We start from the raw sequence: 26,471 nt of genomic DNA on the forward strand, positions 1-26,471 counted from the left end.
GGGATGACTCCACTTCTTAACTGTCTAGAGAGAAATAATCCTACATTCCTGAACTTCTCTGTCTATAATGAGTATTTGGAGAAGAGATGGGTTGGGCAGTGTGGGAATGAAAATTTACGTAACAACCTAACAACTTGCAGGCTACATGAATAAAGAAAATATCTCATGATTAGGTACTTTTAAAAAGTCACTGGGAAAAGAAGATCAACTTAAAAACTGCTCTGATTATATTCTCTGTTGCAGACAACAAACCAAGCAGAGGGAAGCCTGCAGAAATGAACTTCTAGGCCCTATTATTTTTTCCTTCCTTCCTTTTTTGGATAGAAGTTCTTTTTGATTAAAAAGTCAAATACTGGATTCATTGGAGTAGGCCAAAGATTATTTGTAAAAAAGTAAACCCCCCCGCCCAGGATTTAGAAGAAATGGATGTTTGTTGTTATGGAACATAATTAAATCCTACTTTCAGACATTTCCCAAAAAAGATTTTAACAACAAAACTTTTTCTTGGTTTCTTCCCTTGAAGTTCTTTGGTGATATGCTAATGAGAAGACCATGCATGGTAAATGGCTACTCCTCTCTCCCACAGAAATTTCTATAAGCTCCTTCTTTGTTTGTGTGTTTCTTTCTTTTCTTAAGATTTTATTTATTTATTTTACAGAAAGAGAGAGGAGAGATCACAAGGAGGCAGAGGCAGACAGAGAGAGGAGGGGAAGCAGACTCCCCACAGAGCAGAGCCCGATGCAGGGCTGGATCCCAGGACCCTGAGATCATGACCTGAGCCGAAGGCAGCAGCTTAACCAACTGAGCCACCCAGGTGCCCCTGCTTCTTTCAATTATAGGGAAAGAATTGTTTTGTGGGGTGGACAATGCCCAGCCGTTTTCTGCTCACTTTGGTTCACCCTCATTCTTTTTCTTGCTCAGTCCTAACGTGGTGAGCCATAGTTGCCCAGAACACATTCTAAAATCTCAGAAGAGGGGCTGAATCCTGGCCCTAGACTCCTTAACTTCCAAAGCTTCCAAAGCTTCCCTTTGTTTAACGCGGGGTTGTCGTGAGAATAAAACAAGATGAAGACACACTTCGCAGTGTGACAGGGACCTTTCAGAGGTTTAGAGAGGCCCAGCTACTTTCACTTTTTGAGGCTTTTGGCAAAAAAAAAAAAAAAAAAAAAAAAAAAAAAAAGGTGAGGGATGCCAAAGATGCTTTTTTATTTTTTACTTTTGAAAAATGAAAATGAAAATGAAAAACCATCATGTCAAATCTAAATTTTAAAACTTTAGGAATATGAAGCTGGGGATAAGCAGCCCACCTGGGCACCCATCACAGGCCCTGGCTTTACAGTATCTCGACAGTGGGAGCAGTCCTGTATTTATGCTGTAGTCTGATTAGGACATCATTTTACTGCAATTTTTTTCTTGGGACTCTCAGACTCTAGGCATAGGGACCACCTTGATTTTACGTAGATGTTTACATTATTAGCGACCATATGTGGCTGGGATGTGCTAATAGCAGAGACAAGAAAAACAGGAAAATGTTTACAGTTAGCTGGAACTCTAAATAAACCCAGACCACAAGTGACTGCACCTCTTTAGGGGGAGGAAGGGAAGAGCAGAGCAAGCAGCATGAATTAAACCGTAAGTCAGAAGGGAGAGAAAAACATTGTCTTATCTTGAGGTTAAACAGGTTAGACAAAAGGCTGATCCAGGGAGATTTCCAAGAGTGGATTCTAGGGAACAATGCTCCAAGTAGGGCTGAATGGTTGAGTTTGGCCTGAGCTCATTCATAGAACCTAGCAAAACAGACATATCAAAGAGCCTGGAAATAGGGATCAAGCCTCGGAGGGGAGAAGCAGGAACTGGGAAGACAAGTCTCTTTCTGAGAGCCAGAATGTCCATATGGCAAAGGTCAGATTTAGGAGACTAGGAAAAAATGTCTGTGTGAAAAAAGAAGGAAAAAAAAAATCCCTCTATAAGGCTTATCTGCTACTATGGACCAGGGGAGACATCACATAATCCATACATACACATTTATTGACATTGTATAATCTATATTTACCAACACATATAAGAATACATAGGCATAATTTATAGCAGAGCTTTAACAGAGTATTATACATAATAGGGAGTAATTTAATGAAGTTTCCATGACATTACTGAGAAAATGCAAAAGAACCATGAGGTAAATGTTATTTTTACCAAGTAGATTCACGAGTGTGTGAACATCTGTGATTAACGGATTGTTGGTAACCTGTGGAGAAGTTCCTAGTACTATATGCTGGCTTACATAATTTCATATCTTGTTCGACTTTATGATTGTGTTCAGTGTTGCTATTCAGAAATTTAAGATGTGGAAAGCAGGCTTATCTAGTGTATCAGTGAAAGAATGCTGGAAAGGGATGCCTCGTTAGAAGACAGGAAGATGACTGACAAATACTTTACAAATAGCAAGTATGGGTGAACACAAGGATGAAACAAAGTCGATGTGTTGATAGGAACTAATATAGTTGCTAATATCATTTGACCGCAATTTTGAAGTAAGCCAGGGGGTTTTATAATCTACCAAAAAAACAAGTTGGACCACCAGCTGTGGGAAGTAACATTCAGAAGAGAGGTTATTGATTCACACTGTTCAGCCCTGAGAGACTACAGGTGTCACGAGGAAGGGGAGGGAAATGATGGATAAGGATGGAGCAGTGGACAGAACGTGCTGTCTTCAGGTAACTGAGAAGATGAAGTGTAGAAGAGAGAAGGGATTTTCTTCCCCTGGGACCTCCAGAATACAAAACACTGTAAATTCTGGTTTCAAAAGAAGTAACTTTTTAACACTTCCAGCCATTAAAAAATGGAATTACTCTATTAGTAGTATATATATATATATTTTTTAAAGATTTTATTTATTTATTTGACAGAGAGACAGCAAGAGAGGGAGCCCAAGCAAGGGGAGTGGGAGAGGGAGAAGCGGGCTTCCCGGCTGGGCAGGGAGCCTGATGCAGGGCTCAATCCCAGGACCCTGGGATTATGATCCGAGCCGAAGGCAGATGCCTAACAACTAAGCCACCCAGGTGCCCCAGTAGTATATTCTTTTTTAAAATTACGAAGTCCTTGAACTAATGAGGAAAAGCCATCTGGCAAAGATGCTACGAGGAGGTCTTGACTTTGAGTGGAAAGCTAGTCTATGTGGTTTTGAAGATTTACTCCTGTGTTTTAGTTTGGGTTCCCCTAAAAATGGAGCACGAGACAAGGGTCAGATGCTGAAGGTTTTTAAGGGAGGAGCTATCAGGAGGGGAATGAGCAGAGCAAGTGAACGGGGGATGGGAGAAGAGCCTGTGAAATGCACCGAGCTCATGGCCCACAGCTGTGGGCCATGAAGGCTCCCTCCTACTGAAAACCCTCTGAGGAACCACACAAAACACATCTCAGAGTTATTCTGCAAAGGGGAAAGACTGGGCTAGCTGTTCATCAACTCTAAAACCTCACTGGTTCAGGACTGCCCTCCGGGGACTTAACCTCTTCCGCTCCCCTGACCACAGCCAGCTGCCTAGGAAGAAGCTCAGAGCTGAGGTAGCTTTTCAGAGGTACCTGAAAAGCTACCTCAGCTCTGAGGGGGGTGGAGGGTGGAATGCAGGGAAGCGGTCCTGCAGCTGTAGTTGAAACAAAGGAGGGCTGAGGGGATGTCACACAAGGGAAAAGAGTGCCACCACCCTACCTCTGTGGAGCATTTTGTGGTTTAAAAAATACAAGCGTTGCAGTACTCCCCCTTCCCCACTATACCTGAAGTTCTGGCAGAAGCACTAGTGGCAAAAAGTGAGGGAGGGGTTCGGGGGTGTCTGTGTTGGGCACAGGGAGACAATCTTACATCATATGCTACACTAGAAGTTAACAGAAGACAAAAATCAGTACACAAAAAGACAAAAATCCTAACCCCTAAACCAATTTATTACCCCACAAACAAGCACGCTCCCCTGAAGAACCAAGCAAACCAAAGTTTCCCATCCACAGGCCACAGAGATTTACTCATTTCCACTCTTTCATCAGTTCTCCGTCATACATTTTTCACATTTTAACATCTCTAAAATTGGCATGTCATAATTTAATTGGTAGCATAGTACTTTCTTAGTGGTATACAAAATAATGGTGTTTCTTATCAATTAGGGTGTTTTACATTTGATGAAATACCTTATTCCTGATATTTTCAATATAAACTGATATTTGCAAGGTGACTATTAGCATTAATTCTTTTGCTGTCCTATTGAAAACGAAAATAATTTCCTATTACCAAAGCTTAGACGAACCTCAAATTTTATACATGTTTTCAGAGGAGAAACAATAAATTTAAAGAAACTGGAATTACCAATGACTAAACATAATTAGAAAACTTCGCAAGAAATAAAAGACAAAAAGAGGCCTAAAGAATCGTTATTACTTAAAATGACTAATGACTAGTGATAAGGCACACGCTACACAAAGAGGGTAATAAGCAAGATTCATCTATGGCTTCCTAAGATATTAGTTATAACTCACACAAAGGCAATCTGTTCATTTTAGATTTCCTGAGAAGTTATTTCTAATGGTCACGTTTTAAAGACAGCTAATTTTGTAACAGTGAGTATAATTAAAGTGTTGGCTTGTTCTTATCTCCTCAGTGCTCCAACACAACTCCTTCCAGAATGATAGCTCTTAAAATTAACATTATTTGATGCACATTCTGGAACGTGCTGCTACTGGGTACCAGCACACGGTGTTCACCAGATTAGTTTGGGAAGACGATACGCCTTGTTCTCTAGGAAGAGACCTAAGGGGTGATGGAGACAATTCAAACAGCGCATTGGATAGTCAGAAAGCTTATAGATATTCAGAGAAACCTGAGATCAGTGAACAAATATTATTGCATAAAGTAGTTCTTCTATGGGTTCTTTCTAAAAGTTAGACCTAAGTAACTAATTTACTCTGTGAAAGAATTCCAATCTAAAATGAAACAGGAACTGGAAGACAGAAAACAGAAAATCTTACGCATGTGCTCTCAGGAAAACAAAACCTAAAGACCAAGAGACTGATTTCTCGTACATGTCAGATTTATAGAAAACTGATAATATTGGGATGATAGGGAGTTGGCCAGGGGTTGCATTATATCAACCAACTTGGGAAGTTTTACTTATGGTTTTCAGAAGAATGAACAAGAAATGACCCAGGTCGGGCTGGTCTCACAAAATAGCTCAGTTGAGCTTTATTTGTATGACTGGATTGCTTTGCCTGCTCAGGGAATTCTCAGAGCTGGTCCCCATTTGTTTCTTATTTTAACAGACTACGTTAACTGAATTCTCTCTTCTTTACATTCCCTGTCCATAAATACTGCCTACCTCGAATGTTCAACAAACTCACCTGTAGTTTGCTGACCTGCTATTCCTTTGCTGTTTTTGAATAGACTCTTCTTTTCGGACAATTTTAAGTTTGCCTCAGTTTACTTTTTTATTTATTTACTTGAATGTCTAAGTGGAAGCATCTGTTTTCATTTCAATACCCAAAGACTCATTAAAAAAACCAATGTAACGGTTTCTTGAAACAGACAACAGGCAGGGGTAATTACCCCAAGTTGTCAGTAACTGTGGAATTAAGTGATCATTATTTCTATGGCTGTGGGAACTTAATTTTATAATATGCCTTTCTAGATATTTCCTTCAGTATCAAAATAGGTATGTTAATATCCCTGTTACATAAAGCAAAGCTGATGCCAGGAATATAGAAGAACAACTGAAAACATTCATTCTTGAATTGGGAAAAAAGTCTGATTAAAGCTTCAAAAATCAGGATTGCCTGGGTTGCTCAGTCAGCTGAGTGGCTGACTCCTGATTTCAGTTCAGTTCGTGATCAGGGTCATGAGATCGACCCCACTGGGCTCTGTGACGGGCATGGAACCTGCTTAAGATTCTCTCTCTCCCCCTCTTCCTGTGTACCCACCCCCCTCCAAAGCTTTAAAAATCACAGAAAAATTGATATGTTAAAGTTATAGAAATCACTGAGCATTTTTTCCTGAGACATTTATGTCTAAGAAATGTAAACAAATTAAAACATCACCTCTACAGCTTCCCAGGCCCATTTCCTGTACTTTGGATCATGAGTCAGTCGCCACATGTACATGTAAGTCTCAACCACCTCTGGTCGTAGGATGTAGTACTTTTCATTTTGCCTCGTAGCAATGGCTTCAACGCCGCCATCAAACCTGAAAGCTTCTGGTCCCAGTTTCATATCTAAAAGGCATGCAAGAGTGATAAGGGTTATTGTCTTAGACGCTGCTCAGTTCTACAGCTTAAATGAAACTAGAAAGTACTCTACAACATTCAAGAGAGATGCCAAAACAATCATTGTAAAGAATGGTTATAAACATCCTATAATAAACAATATTCAAATACTTTTAAAATACAGTTATCTGAGAGTCCTTTTTAGAACACTGCCATGATCTGTTATTTCTTTCATTTAACCACCATTTACTAAGTGTCCCCCAGGAAGGTAAAGGCACTACAACACCCCTCATTAGTTAGCTGGAAAACAGTGGTTGAGAATTCTATGTCATTATGTCATGAAAGTTTATTTAATCTTTGTTCTTCAAACTCCTGCTTTATAAGAAGGGAGTCAGACTCTATTTCATGGAGATACTGAAAAGATTAATAACGGTTTATAAAATACTAAGTTTCTTTTGCACCTGAGACAGAGATTCTTACCCCATGTTTTTACCTAAAGCAGGGTCAATAAATTAGACTTGCTTAACCCTGTATGGCTTCAATTCCTGTTCCTTGGGAAAACTAAGGGTAGATATTTTTATGTAGAAAAGCAGTGCTTCTTGAAGTAAAAAAATATAAAAAAGCATTTAAAACGTTCATTATGAGCTTCTACTTTCACGAGGCACAGTGGATATTCTTTTAATGGCAGCAGTGACAATGTTCATTACAGAACAAAATAAAAGCCTGTGGGAATAGATTGAAGAGGAAGAGAATCACAGGTACTCACAGGTGCGATTGTAAGACTCATAGCAGGTTCGGGCAATTTCAGCCCCGAGCTGCAGGTAGTGCTGGGTCAGGCCTGCGGGAGCGTCGTCAGCCCCAAGTGCAAACATGCCCCCAGCAAAGCAGGTCAAGTGGCCCATCTTGTGTTCCAGGAGGCCCCCTTTCCACTCCGCGATGTAAGTCAGCCCCGTACTAGACTTGCGGATCAAGTGAGTCTCAATTGCCTGCAAATCAGACTTATTTTCAACATTTTAAAGTCCCTTCCAAATTTATACTAAAAACACTGTCAACACTAAGGGAGAAAAAAGGATAAAGCATCACTCACAGTTTGAGTTTGGGACCATCAATGTGATTTGACCTCAAATTTTGTTATTGCTGTCTATATTCCTTCCCTAGTCTCTGCCTTAATAGTCTAGTTAGTTAGGATTATCAGTGCTAGGGCCAGCCCATTTGGTTTTGCCTGCTTCTGTGACCAAACATTTGTAGTCATCAGACCTCAAACACTGTCCCCTTCTCAAAGACAGGCCACTGTTGTAGAGGAAACAGTTAATGCATTTCCATTTTCTCAATGGAGAAACAACATAAGCACAAGCCCCACTGTGGATGAAGAATAGAGCTTATCTGCGTATAAAGTCTGGGGGTGAGGGAGTGCTGCCCCGCCTTTGGCTCTCCTGGGCTCAGAGCTCAGAGGGTGGCCAACTGAGGGGGAAAGGTGTGCCATTCTTGAGTCCAATTGCTTGGCCCCAAATTCCAACTCTGACACTATCTGTGAACTTGTTGGGTAATTTGTTTGCTATATCCCTAAATCTCAGTATTTTTAACCATAAAAAGGGGATAGTAGTATCTTCTGCGAAAACTCTGCAACATCTAGTTTATGAAGCCATCAATACTGTGACCAGCACCTGATAAGGTTCATTTATCATCATCACTCACATCTCCATTGTAGTAACACTTGAATTAAATTCCTCCCTAATAATTTCATTAAAAAGCACATTAGTATATAAGGGGAAAAAAGACACATAAAAAGATACTCATCATCACTTATCATCAAGGAAATGCACAAACAAAACTATAATGAGATATGACCTCACACTCGTCAGGATGGCTAAAATCAGTAACACAAGAAGCAACATGTGTTGTTAAGAATGTGGAGAAAAAAAGGAACCCTCTTGCACTATTGGTAGGAATGCAAACTGGTGCAGCCACTCTGGAAAACAGTGTGGAGGTTCCTCAAAACGTTAAAAATTGAGCTACCTTATGATCCAACAATCACACTACTGGGTATTTACCTGAAGAATACAAGACCGCTAATTCAAAGGGATATGTGCACCTGTACACTTAGAGCAGCACTATTTGCAATAGCCAAGACATGGAAACAGCCTGAGTATCCACTGACTGATGAATGGATAAAGAAGACTGCAATAATGGAGTATTATTCAGGCATAAAAAAGAATGAAATCTTGCCATCTGCAACAATATGGATGGAGCTAGAGAGTATAATGCGAAGTGAAATAAGAGAAATAAAAGAAATAAGAGAAAAATACCACATGATTTCAGTCACAAGTGGAATTTAAGGAACAAAGTAAGTACAGGGAACAAAAAATAAGAGAGAGACAAATCAAGAAACAAACTCTTCCTTATAGAGAATAAACTGATGGCTACCAGAGGGGAGGGAAGATGGCTGAAATGAAGATGGGAATTAAGGAGTGCACTTGTCATGAGCACAGGGTGTTGTATGGAAGTGTTGCATCATTCTACTGTACACCTGAACCAAATATAACACTGTATGTTAACTAACTGGAGTTAAAATAAAAACTTAAAAAAATAATAAAGGTCTGTAAATTGGGGAGAAATGATGTTTACAAAAATGATTTGTAAAATATCTTTTATTTTTTGCTCTAGGACTGTTGATACTCTTTACAATAGATAGAAAATAATATAAGCCTTATATTGTAAAAAACAAAAATGAAATATAACTGTTTGGAATTACTAACTTCTAAATTACTGTAACAGGAAATGTTTCTTTCCCCTCCCAATTATTTCATAGAAGAAAAAGAGCTATGACCATGTCCATATCTGTTATAGCATTATAAAAAAAAAAAAGAGAGGGTTTTTAAGGAAGTACATTTGGGCAGAGTAGTCACAGACAAAACTTGTGACAGAAAAGAATGAATGAAAATGAATGAATACATAGACAAATAACACCTTTCCTACTTTTATTGGAAATAAACAATTGAAACCAAGATGGTAAGAAATAAATGAACACACTACTGCGCTCCCTAACTGTGGTTAGCTAATTTTACTGATGGTCTAGTTATTATATTAATATTTCTTTCTAATTTAACTGAACACTTATTTACACTTCTCATAGCACAAACTGCAATAAAGTTCTTCAAGCAGATACTTGCTCATCACCCAAGAAATTATTCTTTCTATATGGCAAAAGTTACAGCTTTTGAGCATGGACTAGAAAACCATTATTATCCTGTTATGGATCCTGAATAAAGTACTCTATTATTTTTGGCATGATTCTGCCCAAGCTGTTACCTCTCAAAATAAACTACAATGATGTTCCAAGACCCTCAAAGCGATGTTTGTGTGACAGTAGGAAAATGTAAATAAATATAAAGGAGGAAAAAATAGTCTTCAGTGGTTCTAAAAAATGTGAAATCTGCAGAGAATTGATTAGGAAAAAAGAATACCATGTATTCTGTGATTTTAGCCTTCCATATTTGAAAAAAAAATTAGTTTGATGAAAGCTTTAGAAAGCTAAATGTATAATACGTCATGTGCTCTGGTACCATTCACTCCAGGGGACCCTTAGTAGAATAAACATCCACCACAGTGGATTCTTAGTGTGGTCTCTGGAGAAGAACGTAACAGCCAGTTGAAAGCTCAAGGTATTTTGTTATTAGAACAATCAAAGAAAAGAGACCATGCTGGGATTAAATGCTTTCCAAAGTCTACTTGAAGCTAAAAATGAAAAGCTGCATCTCCAGTAACTCAACTGTCTAGGAGGATAAAGTGTGGGATCCTCTCCTTAGTAAGAATGTTTTGTTTGTTTGTTTGTTTGTTTATTTGTTTTCATTTTTGTTTTTTTTTAAGTACAGCTTAGCAGAAAGAAACTTTGCTATGTGAGACATGGTTACTTCTCAAACCAGAAATTGAATTGTTCTAGCTTTGCTTTCCAAGTTGAAAGCACAATGGATTGAGAATGTTTTTATTATTAAGAGAAACAGGAAACACTTTACTTCATTTGTTCTTCATGGATTTTCCTGTCAATGGCTTATTTAAATACGATATGTTAAAAGCTGTGTGAGTATAGTTCTAGAAACTGGGGGGAAATATTTCAAAGAACATTTTAAAGTTGCTTTTCTTAGAACATCAAGATCTTAGGGGGCCACTTTAATGGTAGAACAATTAAAATATCTGCTAGGATAGCAATGAAAAAAATGATAACAGAAACTATATCGTTTGGAGAATTCCCTAGCTTAAAACTTGAAACCTCATAGGAATGAAGGAATGAAGAAAAACAAACCTGGCAGAGGCCATGTGGACTATATCCTAGTTTGCTTTTTATGTTCATCGTGTGCCTTAATTAAGGCTGTGCTAAATGAAAGCCAATGTACTAACTAAGACCTTCTAGTTCCTATTTGTGAAGTGGTAAAGAGTTCTATCTCCTGTACTTCGTGATGCTTCTTACTGACCTTGGGAGGGAACCACAGTACTATTCAATCTGGCCAACCAGAGCAAAGCAAGTTGCATTTATATTTAAAGATTTTATTTATTTATTGGACAGAAAGAGATCACAAGTAGGCAGAGAGGCAGGCAGAGAGTGAGGGGGGAAGCAGGCTCCCTGCTGAGCAGAGAGCCCGACTTGGGGCTCGATCCCAGGACCCTGGGATCATGACCTGAGCTGAAGGCAGAGGCTTTAACCCACGGAGCCACCCAGGCACCCCGTATTTATATTTAAATGAATAAACTGGACCATGTCTAAATTACCCAGACCTCCTCTCAGGGAGACAAATTTTAGAACAGTGGCTACATTACTGGGGAGTTACAAATTTCCACTCCCCCCATGAATTAATACTCTCAATTACAAAAAAAAAATTCTAAATAGTCAATAAGAGTAATTTTTCTGATTTAGCCATAATTTTATAATATTATTTGAGATGCCTTGATAATATAAAAAATGAGTCATCATATAAATACTTATCAATCACAAAGGTACTTGGTTCTGCTAAAAAATTTGTTTCTGAAAAGTTGGGTGTGAGTTCAAATATTATTCTTTTGCTTTATTTACTTTCAAATTTTATTTTTATTTTTGACTGAAGCTTACATTTGCTTAAGGCTTAGTTTACTCTTACACTGGCCATCTCCTATATATTTTGCTAAATAATTTCTAACTTATTTTTACTAACTTACTGCATGTAAAGAACACTTGAATGTAGTATGGAAATTCTTATGCACAAATAAATCCACAGTTGTGTGGTAAAAAGAGACAAGTGTTGACACAAATTTTAGTTTGAATTGTGGTTCCAACTCAAAATTTCTGAGGTTCCGTTCTCTTATTTATAAAGCCAAGTAAAAAAATATCTAAGCTATCGTGAGCAGACAAAAAAATACTTCACGTAAAGTACCTATCTAACACACTACTTAGCTCACAGTAGACAATTCAACACATACATGTTCCCTCTCATTCCTCTTCTGTTATAAAGGATCATAGGTAACTATTAATGAGTTCAGAGTTTTATTTGAGAGCACTGTCTATTTATCTCTGGAGATAAGTTTACTTCAAATGGAGGTAGCCATTAGGAATGTCTGTAATCTTGGGCAATTTTAACTTTGTCAATTTCCAGAATATAAATTTAAGATTTGTTCCTCCCCATGACTTTAATTGTGATTCTAAGCATGGAACTCATATTCCTTGAAGAAAAATACCTCTTTCTCAGATATGTGAATCTTTACTGAGGTGTGAAGCGCATAAAACACTTTCAGCTGCCCTCTTAGAACTCAACACATCAAGGGGGATTACTGTTGTTATAATTACATTAGCAGACACTGAACTCAGCCTAACTGGAGATATTTTGTAACCCACTTGTGTAGTATTCCATTTCCCATTAAAGACTGATTAATATGCAAAAGGTAAGTTAGTTTAGTGGCAAAGATGATTAAATATTGGTTTACCTGAACAGCATCAAAATACATCTTCTTAGCTTCTAGATCTGTCTTGTCAGACATTAACCACGCCTTGAGCAAATATTCATAAAAGCTGTCTCCAAGTCCTCCAACTGATACATGATCTGCAAAGAGAAGAAAATGAATTTTAGAGTGATTGAGGCTTTAATTCAGGTAATGCAGCAAAATCACATTAGTAACTAGGATGCAAAACCCTACGTCAACTGCAACTCAATGTTACATTTAAATTCCGACAAATCTCCTGTTTTCAGGAAGATGTTCTGAAGCAAGCAGATGTGCCGTTAACTAATGCGATATACTCTAAATAATTGCCAGGCTAGCTTTGTAAGCACAGAGATAAAAAATATATAATCAACCCTAATTCCAAAAATCGGTTTCTCTAGTTAAAAACCACCAAATTAAAGTGTTTCACAGCATATATTCAGATAGATTTTGATTGCTTTAGCCCTCAAAAACATAAACTATGTCAAATGCTATGAGTATTAGCAAACCTTGAAGAGAACTGGCTTGTAATAAAACAAGAAACGCCTTGCTTCTTGTGATTATTATTTGATGGGTTTTCCAGTGTTACCAATCTATACAGTCAACATCCTTGGGGGAGGCTGGTAAGAAAGATGACAGGCAGGAGATACGTCCTTCCTAATACACTATTCCTACAATCCTCCCCCACTGCCATTTACTACGCCAGATCCACTACATATAGTGCCAACAATCACAGAATTTATAGGGTAGGTATCCTTATTAAAAGTGAAAAAAATTAAGACTGAGTGAGGCTAAAGATGACACCAATGGTAAAGGCCACCTGATCCCACAGCCCACACAGAATCTTGGAACTGCTTGTTCTCTACCACATAACACTGAATGTATTCTTCTGCCTACTTCCTGAATTAATTCTTTAATTTCTCAAGCATATCTACCTACAAAAACAGAGACATAACCTGTCTGAAATATCATTCTGAGAACTCCATAGAGAGTTTAAGCACTACTAAGACAGCCTGATTTTGGAAATTTGCATTTTAAGTTCATAACTCAAAATGAATTTTATGTATCTATTTTTTTAAAAATAAGTCCTTTGTTGACTCTGTTACATAAAAGTAAATCCATTTTTATACAACTATCGAGACAATTTTCTCCTGATACCTCCCCAACAACTCCCCTTCGAGGTTTACATGGGGACCTATAATGGAACAGGTTAAAACTGAATTCATTCTCTTTTTCTTCACAACCTTACCTTCTGCCTTTGGTCCCTGTCTCACCAAGTGGCACCATCATCCTCCCAACTGTGTGAGTTAGTCATCAGAGAGTCATTCTTTACTTCTCTCTCTTGCCTCCATAGCCAATGAGCTAGTGAGCTCTACTCATTTCACCTCCTTTACATCTCTTGAATCTGTCTCCTACTCCATCCTCATCAATATAATCCTGGATGACGCTACCAATATTTCCTTCTTCTGAGTCTGCAGTGGCCAATTATCTGGCCTTCTGTACTCTGATAGCCTGTAGCTATTTACATTAAAATAAAATAAAATAAAATAAAATAAAAACAATTCAGTTCCTCCTCAGTCATACTAGTGCTCAAAAGCTACATGTGGCCTTTCGTGACTGTACTGGAAGGGGGAGATACGGAACATTGCCATCATCACACGGAGTTCTAATGGCAATGCCACTGCAATCTATTTCCCCATGAAAACCAATGTAACCCCTTAACATGTGAACCAGATCATCCTAATTGGAAGCCTTCAATGACAAAGACTCAAATCCTTGGTGTTTGGAGACTGGGAGGCCCTGCATGGTCTCCATCTTCCCTGTGTCACCATCAGTCCTGCTCTATTGCTTTCTACTTTTTTGCCAAATGGCTCTTCTTCTGGCCCCTCAAAACAAGCAGGGTAATTTCCACCACAGGCACTCTTAAGGCATTGTTCTCTTTGCCCAAAGTGCATGCCCTACCTCCTTTCCCCTTCACTTAGTAATTCTTCCTCATACTTCCTATCTAGGATTAAATGCTGCCTCCTCAAAGATGCTTTCGCTGACCTCCTAATAACACATTTTTGATAGCACATGTCTACCACATTTTGCAACTTCCTAAAATGGTGGAATGTTTTCTCTGTCTCCTCTATAAGATCATGATCCAGGAGGACAGGGACTAGACCTATTATGTTTCCTGGTCCACATCAGCCCCTGAAAGTAGCTTGCATATAGCAAGTAACTGATAAACAAAGATAAATTCTTGTCAGTCAGTCTTAATAAAGACTATTCCCATTCAAGCTAGAAGGACTATATTTTTAAGTAGTGAAAAATGAATTTTTATTATTGCAGGAAGTCCAGTTTTAATTTTAATGTAAAATTAATGTTTTATACCTGTAAGGCTGATTCTTAAAACAGCAGTGTTTGAAGTGACCTTTGCAATTTCCTAAATAAATTACCACAGAAACCTCTGACATTTACAAACTAAATACACTAAGTACTATCTCATCAATAACAAGCCCTGCTGTTATAAACATGATTGCAGGAGACAAATGCAAGTGATTCATGGTAAAGCAAATCACTGTCCGGTTACTGTCAAAACAACAAGGACTAAATGAAGTAATAGGAAATGATGGCCGTGATCCAGACATGCCCTTCAGAGTTAAAGCAATGAGAATTGAAAGCTAGCAGCCAGAAGCAGCTTCGTTTTCTTCCCCCTTGGGTTATAATTCTATAATGGTTGGAAGAAGAAAGTTTGGGCGTTTGGTGATTTTTAAAAAAGGAAAAAGGGTTACATAATAATACATTTGCTTGAATTAATTTTAGTAAATGCCAGTTAATTTTTTAAAAAGATTTTATTTATTTATTTGACAGAGAGAGAGAGAGAGAAAGTGAGTGAGCATAAGCAGGGGGAGCACCAGGGAGAGGGAGAAGCAGGCTCCCCACTAAGCAGGGAGCCCTATGTGGGGCTTCATCCCGGGACCCTAGCTAACATAATGACCTGAGCCAAAGGCACACATTTCACCGACTGAGCCACCCAGGTGCCCAATTTCCTATACTTTTATTTCCTACCTATAAATTTTTCAGATTTGGAAAGAATGAAAATAAAAGAACACAGAGAAGAAACAAGAACAAGCCTTTTTGATAACCTAGCGTATCACTCACTATGCTTCTCCGGGTCTGGAGGACTATTTCCGTTGGCAACAGAATCCTGTGTAAATATTTAGTGGGTGTGGGAGAGAACATGACTGATTTTATCAGCAGGAAGGGACTGCCTCCTTCTACAAAGAACATATATGGTGTTTTTATTCCCAAATATTCTAAAGGTAATGTGTACTACAATTGCTCAAATATTATGCCCTTCTCTATAGAAGGCAATTCACTTTCCTTCCCAAGAGGAATAGGTCCCATAAAAGGATTCCTAATACTTAAGAGATAAAACAAGTAGCAAAAGAATCAAGACAAAATGGATTAAATGCTCAGTATCTTTATTTTTTATTTTGTATATTTCATCTGAACCTGAATTTCTCCAAGCATTCCCTCAACGATGCTAGTGACACTATATGTATATTAATGTTGTTATATTAATCAAAGAAGAATGGGCACCTGGGTGGCTCAGCTGGTTAAGTGTCTGCCTTCTGCTCAGGTCATGATCCCAGAGTCCCGGGATCGAGTCCCACATGGGGCTCCCTGCTCAGCGAGGAGTCTGCTTCTCCCTCTAACCTGCTCATGCTCCCTCTCCCTTTCTCTCAACTAGATAAAATCTTAAAAAAAAAAAAAAAAAGAATGATAATTGTTCTGCCTATAGACATGGAGGTCCACATGTGGCCTCAGCAGTTGCAAGATCTCTTTATATTATCAGTGACCAGGACCTGCTGCTGCCTCTCAGCCACAACTGAGGAGCAGAGAATAAACAGAACCATTATTAAAAGCAGAGGCAGAAAGATAGATTGGGTACAGAGTGCATGAATACTCACAAAATCCACCCACTCTTAAGTAAATAACACTTAGTAGTGCAAGATACAGTGTGCTGGGTTAACAAATATCACTGAGACAAAGTCACTGGCCTCAAAAGTTTTGGATCCCTAAGAAGATGGGGATGTATATGAATCATTTTGAAAAAGATAATGATAGACAAATCCAAAGTGCAGGGGAGGAAGAGGGCGAGTGGAGGATGAGTGGGTGCTAACAAATTCCAACCAGGGTCTTGAAGAAGCAGGTCCCCCAGAAGAAAGGGCAACTCAGCAGAGGTAGTCAGAGCAGAGGTAAAAGAGCTGCGGAAACAGCACAAACCAAGACCTGGATACGAACAAGTGGGCCCTGATTAAAGAACGAAAAAATAAGTGTGTCTCTTTTGTGGCTGGAACACGGGACTAGGGTGGGGGGGGCAGAAATGAGAGTCATCAACCCTATTTGTTTGCCATCAGGAAATTGGCCCACGAGCAATCCAAATATAACGGGCCCTTCGTACCAGGAAAAATGGCCAAATACACAATATACTGGTAACCCAGAAGGTGAAACTGGGCTGTTGCAGTATAACTGATACTTTCTGTCCCTCTTTACAGTGACGTCTAGATCCTAAATCACAAGAAGAAAACAGTTGGTCATAGAGAATTTGTTTTCAATTTTTAAAATCATTCATGAAAAGGAAAATGCTAAAAATGTCCTTTTAGAGAATCTTATCTGGTCTTTGTACTCCGAAAGCTTGTTGTATTTTATCTCAAATACTCTTAATGGTTCTCAAACTTTTAAGTCTCAGTACTCTTTACACTCTTAAAAATGAATAAATGGGGGGGCGCCTGGGTGGCTCAGTGGGTTGGGCCTCTGCCTTCGGCTCAGATCATGATCTCAGGGTCCTGGGATCAAGCCCCACATCGAGCTTTCTGCTCAGCAGGGAGCCTGCTTCCCCCTCTCTCTCTGCCTGCCTCTCTGCCTACTTGTGATCTCTGTCTATCAAATAAATAAATTAAATCTTAAAAACAAAAACAAACAAAAAAATGAATAAATGCCCCAAATACCTTGTTTATGTAATATCTATAAGTATTTACCATATTAGAAATGAAATTTAAAATATTTAAATTAAATTAAAATATTTTATTAACTTATAAGAATAATACAACCACTATAACATATTTTTCATAAGAACATGTTATATTTTACAACATAAAAATTAGTTAAAAGACTGATACTGATTTACATTTTTGCAAGTATTTTAAATTTCTGCTATACTAGAAGACAGCTGGATTTTTCTATCTGCTTTATATTCGATCTGTTGTCACTTGTCATTTTCGTGGAAATACATGAAGAAAATTCAGCCTCACGCAGTTATACAATTGGAAAAGAAAGCATTTTAAGTGTCTTTTCAGATAATTATGGATATTTTTGATACTAAAACAAAACTTGACAAGCAGCTAACATTTTTTAAAGGTTGGCTGTAATGTGGAATTAGAAATCACATCAAAGAATTTTTGTTCTGTTATATTAAAATCCATTGGTCTATCTTGCACTTTGAATGGATCTTTTTTCTCACCTGATTTTGTCATAGCATGTATCAATCATTTGGAAAATACTAGTTCCCTCAATTATGCAGATCTTCCAAATGTTGACATAGTTCATTATATGATATAAAAAACCACATTGGTGAATATCACCACTAATCTCATCAGAAAAGTTTTTTTTTTCTTTCTTTTTTTTTTCTTTAAGAGTGTGGGCAGTGGCACAAGGAGTGGGAGAGAGAGAGAATCTTAAGCATGATTCCTGACAGGGTGCTCAATCTCACGCCCCGGAGATCATGACCTGAGCCGAAATCAAGTCAGACGCTTAACCAACTGAGCCACTCAGGTGCCCCAGGAAAGTCTTTAAGTATTGGTTAAAGGTGTTAAGGTCACAGTGGTATATATACATTTCTTAAAATTCTAATTTTCATTTAGAAATTCAAATTCTATCATTGGCATGTCAGTTTTCTTTGAAGTGACAGGCCTGTTTTTGAGGACAAGTCTACCAGTTACCCAAGTCCAAATAACCAAAGTTCGTCTTCAGTTGTCCTTTCAAGCAAAAATGGTAATCCACACAGCAGTCATGGCTGGTTCAGCTTGCGATTCAAACAATCACACAAGTGCTTTTCTACAAGGCAGGCACTATCTTTCCTTACTCAGCAAAGCAGTGGACTCAGTGGTTGCGATTTACTAGCCTCAATTCATTTTCTTCATTAAAAATATTCATAAGTGAAACTGGCATCATTTTATTTCTTCTTGTCAGTGAGGAATACAATTATTAGTTCTATCTGGCTCCTCTGCCATGGTTCCCACCGTGGCCTCAATAGTTTTACCCACCACTGCTTTTGCAACACAAGTGCAAATGTCGACACAGTGAAAAGGCAGAAAGCCTTAGTATTATTATAAAAATAGCTTTGACCTCTTGGATACCCTGAATGGTCTCAGGGATGTGCCATGATCTGCAGACCACACTTGGCTAAGTGGCAACCTTATGGTCTTATGGTCTCAAGAGTCAGGCCTTCCATAGCCATTACAAACATAGGTTTTAGCACAGTTTTTATTTTACTAAATTAGTCTTTAAGAAAAGTACTTCTACAGTAACAGCGAGGCATATTCATCTAAGAATATAATTTTAAATATAAAGAAAACACTCATATTAGAATAAAATTGTAAGGCATGGCTAACATCCCCGGCACAGTGAGGCACCTCACTTAGTATTCTGTATTGGGTTTCAGTTGCTGTGTTAATCTACCACTGTTTTTCCAAATCAACTTGAGAACATTTCTCTCAACTACTCTGAATCTTCATACCACGATCAAAGGCCCTAAGGGATCTGAAATGAGGACTACTTGCGTAATGCTTTCTTCTAATCTGAAGATAATTCTACTGGGAAGAAATCTTTATCGGCTGGCTTAAAATTAAGTAGAGAAAACGACCTGTTTGCTCTTTCAATTTCCTAACCTTTAAAAATTCAGGTTCCTCTCTCATCTTGGAGCCAAGAACAAAAAGAGAAAATGCTATAAAGTAGAATGATCTAGCTACTCTGTGCAAAACCCTGATGGCCAATAGTACAGAGGAACAATTTTCCCTTCTACCCACATGACCAGATTATTACAGGCTAACATCCCCACACAACCTGACCAGATAGTCCCTTCCTGATTAATAATTTAAATGTGCTTACATGTCATCATACTCACAGTTATGCATGAAAAACAGTCTAGTTCCCTGGTCACATTTACAGTCTCTCTTATGAGAAGCCTATTTAGTAAAGGAACCATGCTCACTTTCCCCCTTTTGAAGCGTTCCCCAAGAAGACTTGTGCTTTTTTGTACTCCTTCTCTCGGTTACTAGAACAGTGCTGGGTATCATAAAGAGCTAAAACGATGCTAATCTTTTGACTTACATTGACCCCACTGTCCACTACTGGGATTCAGATAGTTAGGATAAAGGCCTTGTGGCTTTTCCAGGTTGTTCAGTACTGTTCGAATATTCATTACCTACAACAGAAAATGAGATGTTACTATGAAAATCTAAAAAACAATTTTGGTGCCATTCTTCTCTCTTTCTCTATTACATTTTTCCATGTTAGGAAAGAAGATTTATTTAAAAAAAAATAGAACAAAGAGAGTCACCCCAGCTTACAAAAATAATCACAGTCAGTGAGTACAGTCCCACTGATCTGCCAGATGCCATAGAAGGAACTAGGGATCTACCAGTGGATAAACAAAATCCTTACCCTCTCGGAATTTGCGGTCTCGTGGGAGGAGACAGATAATAAGCACATAAATATGCCAGGTGGGGACAGATGCTATGAATAATGGGACAGGGTGATGTGAGGTCATGAGGCTGCACACTTAGGGAGGTCTGGAGAGCCTGATGGGAGAGGGTTTGAGCAGAAACTTAAAGAAGCAAAGGAATAATATGCAGAATGTTGAAGGAAGAGCAATCGGGGCGGAGGTAGGTGTGAGCACAAGTGTCCTAAGGAGAGAGTAGGAGTAGGTTTGGCAAGACCACTAAGGCTGGAGGTGAGGAAGCAAAGGGAGCAATGTCGAAGAGAGAGAAGAGAGGGAGCCAGGGCCCACATCATGGGCCAAAATGAGGGCTTATTTTATTCCAAGTGTGATGCGAAGCCACTGAAGTTTTGTGTGATTGAGGGGGCAAGAGAGGAAGCAATATTCAGGTGGGTACTGCAGAATTCAGCTGAGAGATGTTGGGTCCCAGGAAAGGATGGCAGCAGAGAAAGAGGGTAGAGCCAAAGCATTTCCTGATGGGTTCAACCTAAGGTTTCCCAAAAAGAGAGGAACCAGATGACCTCAAGATCCGTGACCACTGGGTAAACTGAGGTGGCATTTATCAAGACAGTAAAGACTGCAGTAGAAACAGGTCTGGGGGCTAAGTCTGAGGCATTTCGAGTAGCTGTTGTCTCAGTGGAAATGTCAGATACAGAGTGTGGGACAGGTTGGGACTAGAGTGACAAATCTTAAGTCAACAGCACATAGAAAGTATGTGGAGCCACGAGACTGGAAGAATGAATGCAGAGAGTGAACATAAAAAGAAGAGACCCAGCTTTGAGTGCTGAGGCTTTCTGGTATTTAGAGGTTGGGGCATTGGGGAAGATGCAACGAAGAAGGCCGAAAAGCAGCAGTCTACTGAGGAAGGAGGCAAACCAGGGTAGTATGGTAGGCCTGCAGCCCGGTGCAGTGTCTTGGAGAAGGAAGTGACTGGGTCAGCGGCTGAGGGTGAGGAAGACAAGAGCAGAGAATGATCATTGGACCTGGCAACGCGGAGCTCACTGGTCACCCAGGCAGGTGCGGCGAGGAGAAAAGCCTGACTCGAAAGTCTCAAGAGCGGGGCATGCAAGAAGGGCGGGGGGGGGGGGGGGGCGGTAACAGAGACAATTCTCTCAGGGAATTTTGCTATAAAGGTGAGCTGCAAATAGGATGAATGCTAAGGGCAGAGTGGTGGGGTGAATGTAAATTTACTCAAATATCTATGGGTTTGTTTCTTGAAAATTAGAAACTGATTCATTTGTATTATACTTGGAGTTTAAAAAGTCCTTCCCATCCAGGCTTCATATAGTCCATACAATGCTATTTTTAGATAAGGAAAAACATTCAGAGAGGTACAGGGACTTGCTTGAGTTGTAGAGAATCCAACATGTACACCATGCTATCTGACACAGAGTCAGACGGTGCCATGGAAAGACTGTGGGTTTACAGTTTGGTCAAATGAAATGCTGCACGTAACAAAACTTCATAAAGAACTCGATTAAATTTAGCTGTTCTTTCCCACATCTAATATTACTGAATCTTCCAGAAGAGGATATTATTTCTCACAAGTACAGCTTTGCAATGCAAGGTGTATTGGAGAATCTCACCTTTTCAGCAAAGATGGGGTTTCCTGATAAGTGGCTCAGGTGTAGAAACTCCAAATGCAGAGTTCCAAATTCTGCCAAAATACTGCTGCCTCCTGAGGCCCAGGGCCAGTTCCTTCCGATCCCACTAAAGAAGAGAAGAGATTGAACAGTTATGGGACAGGCTAATTCCAGTTTTTGCAGCTCTAAATAGTAGAGGTGAAAGAGACAGCTTTTGAATAATAGCATCTCAGCTAATGGTCTACTCTGGATATTAAAAAATATCCAGCGGGGCACCTGGGTGACTCAGTTGGTTTAGTATCTGCCTTCAGCTCAGGTCATGATCCCAGGGTCCTGGGGTCAAGCCCCACATCAGGCTCCCTGCTCAATAGGGAACCTGCTTCTCCCTCTCCCACACCCCCTGGCTTGTGCACCCTCTCTGTCTTTGTCAAATAAATCTTAAAAAAAAAAAAAATCCAGCATTGTTGTCTTTGGCTACTGGTTTCAGGCTTTGACTCTTACCTACAAACTGAAAATCAGTGTTGACTTAAGTCAGAAAAAAGTTGCTATGTGCTTGGTGTTGATGAACAGACAACTATTTTGGAAGGTATAGGCTCTATATACACCCATTCCAAATAGAATATAAAACACCCCCCCCCACACACACAAAGTGCCCCAAATTCCACATAAAGCCCTGCAACATTTTAATTAATTACAGCCTGAGAGTCCATGGACTATTATAGATACTCACATTATACTTAAAAGTTTTCATTGATATAAGATAAATTTCAAAGATTCATTGATTACATACTCATTCCACCTCTCCCCAAACCTTCCCTCCACTACTAAACGTTCTTTTGTTTCCCTCCACATTATTTTCCCTATTTTCTAAGTATATTTTCCATGGCCCTCACTTACTCCCTGACCCATTTAATCTATGTTCAAGAATTTCAACACAATTATGGAATTCAAATCTGAAAGGGGTCAAAAGGCATGAGCTTCAGAAATTATTGCCTCATGCCTCATCTTGGAGAAATGGTGTTGAAAAAGAGTTCGTCCTACACATCCACACACACAAATAAACATGAAGTGACTTTTGAGATATGGTCATATTCTTGGGTATGGTTTATTTTTGGAGAGCCACTTAAAACACCAAGACTTAATATGATAATTGGAGTAAAGAATAAAGTCAAGGATTTGATCGGTAAATTCTCTTGCAGAAAGCTGAAAACCCACATTTTGGTTTTAGTTCAGATGCACATTTATTGCACACCTACCATTTGCCAGGGACTCTGCATAGCATTGGGTTACAAAGATGATTATAATGAATAAATCACTTTTTTCTTAAAGACATTATAAGAGAATGACCTAAGCACAGATAATTCCAATTAAATATGGTAAGTGCCAAGATAAGTGTGTGAGAAATTCTCGGAGCGCCTAGGGCCAGGGCATGCAATCCTATATGGTGCGGGGGCGGGGGGACAGGGCACAGAAGGCTTCTTCAAGGACGGGACTCCTGAACTGATTGCTGAAGAATGAATATGAATTAGCGAGGGAAGAATGGTGAGAAGGAGCATCTGGACACCTAGAGCACACAGAAGGGCGAGCCAGAACTAGAAGCACCAGATACTGCTGAGTGGAGGGAAGGGAAGGTGGCTGGAGAGAAGGTTATAAGGTTCAATTGGGGCCAGGTCTTGGAGGTTTGTGGATTTCTCACTTTGTTCCCTTTCCAAGTTGGCTCTATTTGAATACTGCTCTTGGTGTCCCCTAGATTTCCTTCCCTGTTTGTTTTTTTTGCTTTAGATCATTCACAACTCTGGGTAAACCCTTTCAGCTGTCTTAACTTCTGCTCAGGAATGTTTAAGAAAAGGAAAACAGTAAGGACAACTGGTATCTAAAATTCTAGGCTGGCCTCACTGTTATTCCATGTCTTTTTATTATTATTATTATTATTATTATTCCATGTCTTTTTAGAGCAATCCTAAATTTTATCTTCCAACATAGATTTATAGTAAACAATAATAAAAAAGTAAACAGAAATAAAAGAGATCTAAAAATCATGTATTCATTTATTAAAAAAATGCCTTATATTTATTCAGTTCTGAGAATGTAAATCAGTTTTTATTTTCATGATTGGCTTAGATGAAAGGAATAGCCAGTCATCCAAATAGGATGAACTACTACTTTCAAATTTTATTAACATATGGCAAGTCCACATAGTAATTGATCATTAATTTGTTGTCATATTTTTTTTATTCCAACCATTCCATCACTTGACTAAAGTCAAAAAACCAAATTAAGCAAAACCAAAAATTTTTGATGTTCTAGAGAAACTATTAAAATCAAAGCCACAATATCAGAATAAGAGGGAATGAGGACTTTCTCATGGAAAAGGAAGATGGGAGTGTGTTAGGAACGCAGCCCAGTTTCCAGATCTTCAGAGACTGGTTCTTTTCAGTTTAGGGTATGAGGGTGGGGTGGCACACTCAGATGAGACAGTATATATGTACTAAAATAAAATTCAAATTACTTACATATTTATGCATTTGTTCCCTACTATTAATATGGTTAATTAAGAGAAAACCAGTGATATGCTGGGAAAAGTTGAATAAGCTAAAAAAATTAAGACTGGAAAAGGGATATATACATATATTAATATGTGTGTGTGTGTATGTGTGTTTCCTCTTTCTCCTTGGCACACATTCATATCAGAAGGAAAACAGCACACTTTTCTATCATTGTTTAATAATATAGGAAGCAAGCACAGTAAAAGCACATGCTAACAGAAAGAAAGCTCGGTTTAGACTTCATGTATGTTTACATGAAAGAATGGCTTTGGTTACCATTTCAATCCATGGAATTAATGTATTTTGGTAAAACTAAGATTGATAGTTGTGCTAGCTCTTAAATATATATGAAAGGGTTCCAAGAAGTCAGAGAGGGCATCATTATATCTAGATATTTAATAAGGTCATTTGTCTTTCCTGATGCAAAACTGAATGGCTAGAGATCGGTCTTGGGGAGAGTGTGGGGCACGCACCACAGGTCATCACAGCTAAAATACTTGTGTGGTTGGAGAAATGGCTGTCTGTTTGCATAGCAAATGTGCACTGAATCAGAACCAGTTTTGGATGTTCACAAAACTTCTAAGGTCTTTTTGTCTTTAACTTCTAAGAGTCTATTGAGGAACCTATATGCTTGTATGGCTCTAATTTCTAAATATATATGGACATTGGGCATTTGACAACAAAATGATGGGTTTATGACAAAGGGAAGTGAGTGCAGAGTGAGTTCTGCTCCTTTGGTCTGGGGGTCAGGATACCCTGGGCATCCCATGTTACCAAATGCTAAAGCTTTCTAGACCTCTGGGTCGAGATCAGTCTCATCTGAGAGAGAGGCGATATTTAAAATGTCTTCAACTTCAGTTCCCTTATCACAGTATTTGAAAGGCAGTTATGGTGTTCTTTATTTTATCTTTATCTATTTTACAAACAGTAATAATATTTTAGAAAAATATTTTAAAAATAAAATAACAGTTTGTGTTCAGAAAATAAATTAGTTCCACCAGGCAAGCATAAAAGGGAAGAATATTTAAATATTCCTAATCATGTTACAATGATTGCATTTTAACCCAATGCGATGAGTCAGCATATGGAAATGTATACACAAAAAGGCAATTAACATGATTTGGGAAACTGCCAAGTGAATGGTTCAAAGACTCCTGGAGCAGAACTTCAAACTTCTATATTAGTCTAATTTCACTTATTTCTGTTTCCTCCAATCCCCAGTTCTTCCATTTTAAATTGGAGTACTATTTAATACATAGTTTTCAATTTTTAATTTAAATTTTTGGTAGTCTACAAAGGTTATAATTCTTTGAAAATAAAACATCACAACAAAAAACAACTGATTTTGGCAAGTGCAACTTGAAAAGTGTCTTTAAAAAATGGAGTCATATGATTCTTTGGAAAGTGTGAAATATTATTTTGTTACTTTAGGTAGTATAACTTGAATGTAGTTTATCAGCAGTGGTAATACACATCCACATCCTACTGCACTCAAAACCAAGAAGGTATAATTATTTACTGACCTCATAGCTCTGATAAACAATGGGCATTATGCTTTTATTCTTTTCCTAGGAATGGTTAATAAAACCAGAGAAAGGAACTACCTTACTAATATCGCTATTCTATTCACGTTTGAATCCCATGGGAGAGCTGCCAACTCCTTCTAGAGCTTGTAATGAATCAAGTAGCTTGAGGTTTGTTCTGGACTGATGGTATATCTCTTCAAAAAAATCTTAAATTGAGGTACCCAAAGTGATAACTTATAGGCACTGCCCAGATACAATTCGGATCATTAAAAAACACACTTGCCTACTTAGTATAATCAAATGCAACAAATAAGTAATTTACAGAACTGAAACAATTCTAAAAAATAGCCAGATGAATTTTGGAACACTGAAAAAAAAAATCCTTACATTTCCTTATATTACCATATATACCTTATACATTATACAATCCTTATATTACCAAAAAAGTTTTTTGTTTTTGTTTTTTTAGGCTTGACTCATCATTTACAAAACCAATTCTAAAGTTTTCCAAACATTTTTAGATCCATATATACCGGGATGATTAAGCAATAGTCTGTCTAAATTTCATTTCTATAAATGGCTTTAAATGTTTTCCTAATTGAAAGGTAGCACAAATATGACAACAATCGATGCCAAGAACAAAAACTCAAATAATTTTGGAATTATACTATTAAAATTTCTTCATGAAAAAAAATTTGCCAGATGAATATATAAACAAAGCATTAAAGAGTTATATATAGTCTTTTTTTTTTTTAAAGATTTTATTTATTTATTTGACAGACAGAGATCACAAGTAGGCAGAGAGGCAGGCAGAGAGAGAAAGGGAAGCAGGCTCCCCGCTGAGCAGAGAGCCCTACTCGGGGCTCGATCCCAGG

The 26,471-nt window shown here is 38.4% G+C and overlaps 1 protein-coding gene across 2 annotated transcripts in view; it reads right to left on the reverse strand.

Moving 5' to 3' along the window:
* LOC111147542 (mannosidase alpha class 1A member 1) overlaps positions 1–26,471 on the reverse strand; it is a 189,174-nt gene that overhangs the window by 6,549 nt on the left and 156,154 nt on the right. For both annotated transcript variants that reach the window (XM_022503631.1, XM_022503632.1), the window contains exons 6-10: positions 21,528–21,651; positions 19,554–19,647; positions 12,183–12,298; positions 7,000–7,219; positions 6,070–6,242 (exon numbers count right to left, since the gene is read on the reverse strand). In XM_022503631.1, the coding sequence (XP_022359339.1) occupies positions 6,070–6,242; positions 7,000–7,219; positions 12,183–12,298; positions 19,554–19,647; positions 21,528–21,651 (727 nt within the window). The remainder of the gene's footprint in view (positions 1–6,069; positions 6,243–6,999; positions 7,220–12,182; positions 12,299–19,553; positions 19,648–21,527; positions 21,652–26,471) is intronic.

Source organism: Enhydra lutris, unplaced genomic scaffold, assembly GCF_002288905.1.
Source record: "Enhydra lutris kenyoni isolate GAN:26980312 unplaced genomic scaffold, ASM228890v2 scaffoldscaffold17, whole genome shotgun sequence".
Taxonomy (NCBI): Eukaryota; Metazoa; Chordata; class Mammalia; order Carnivora; family Mustelidae; genus Enhydra; species Enhydra lutris.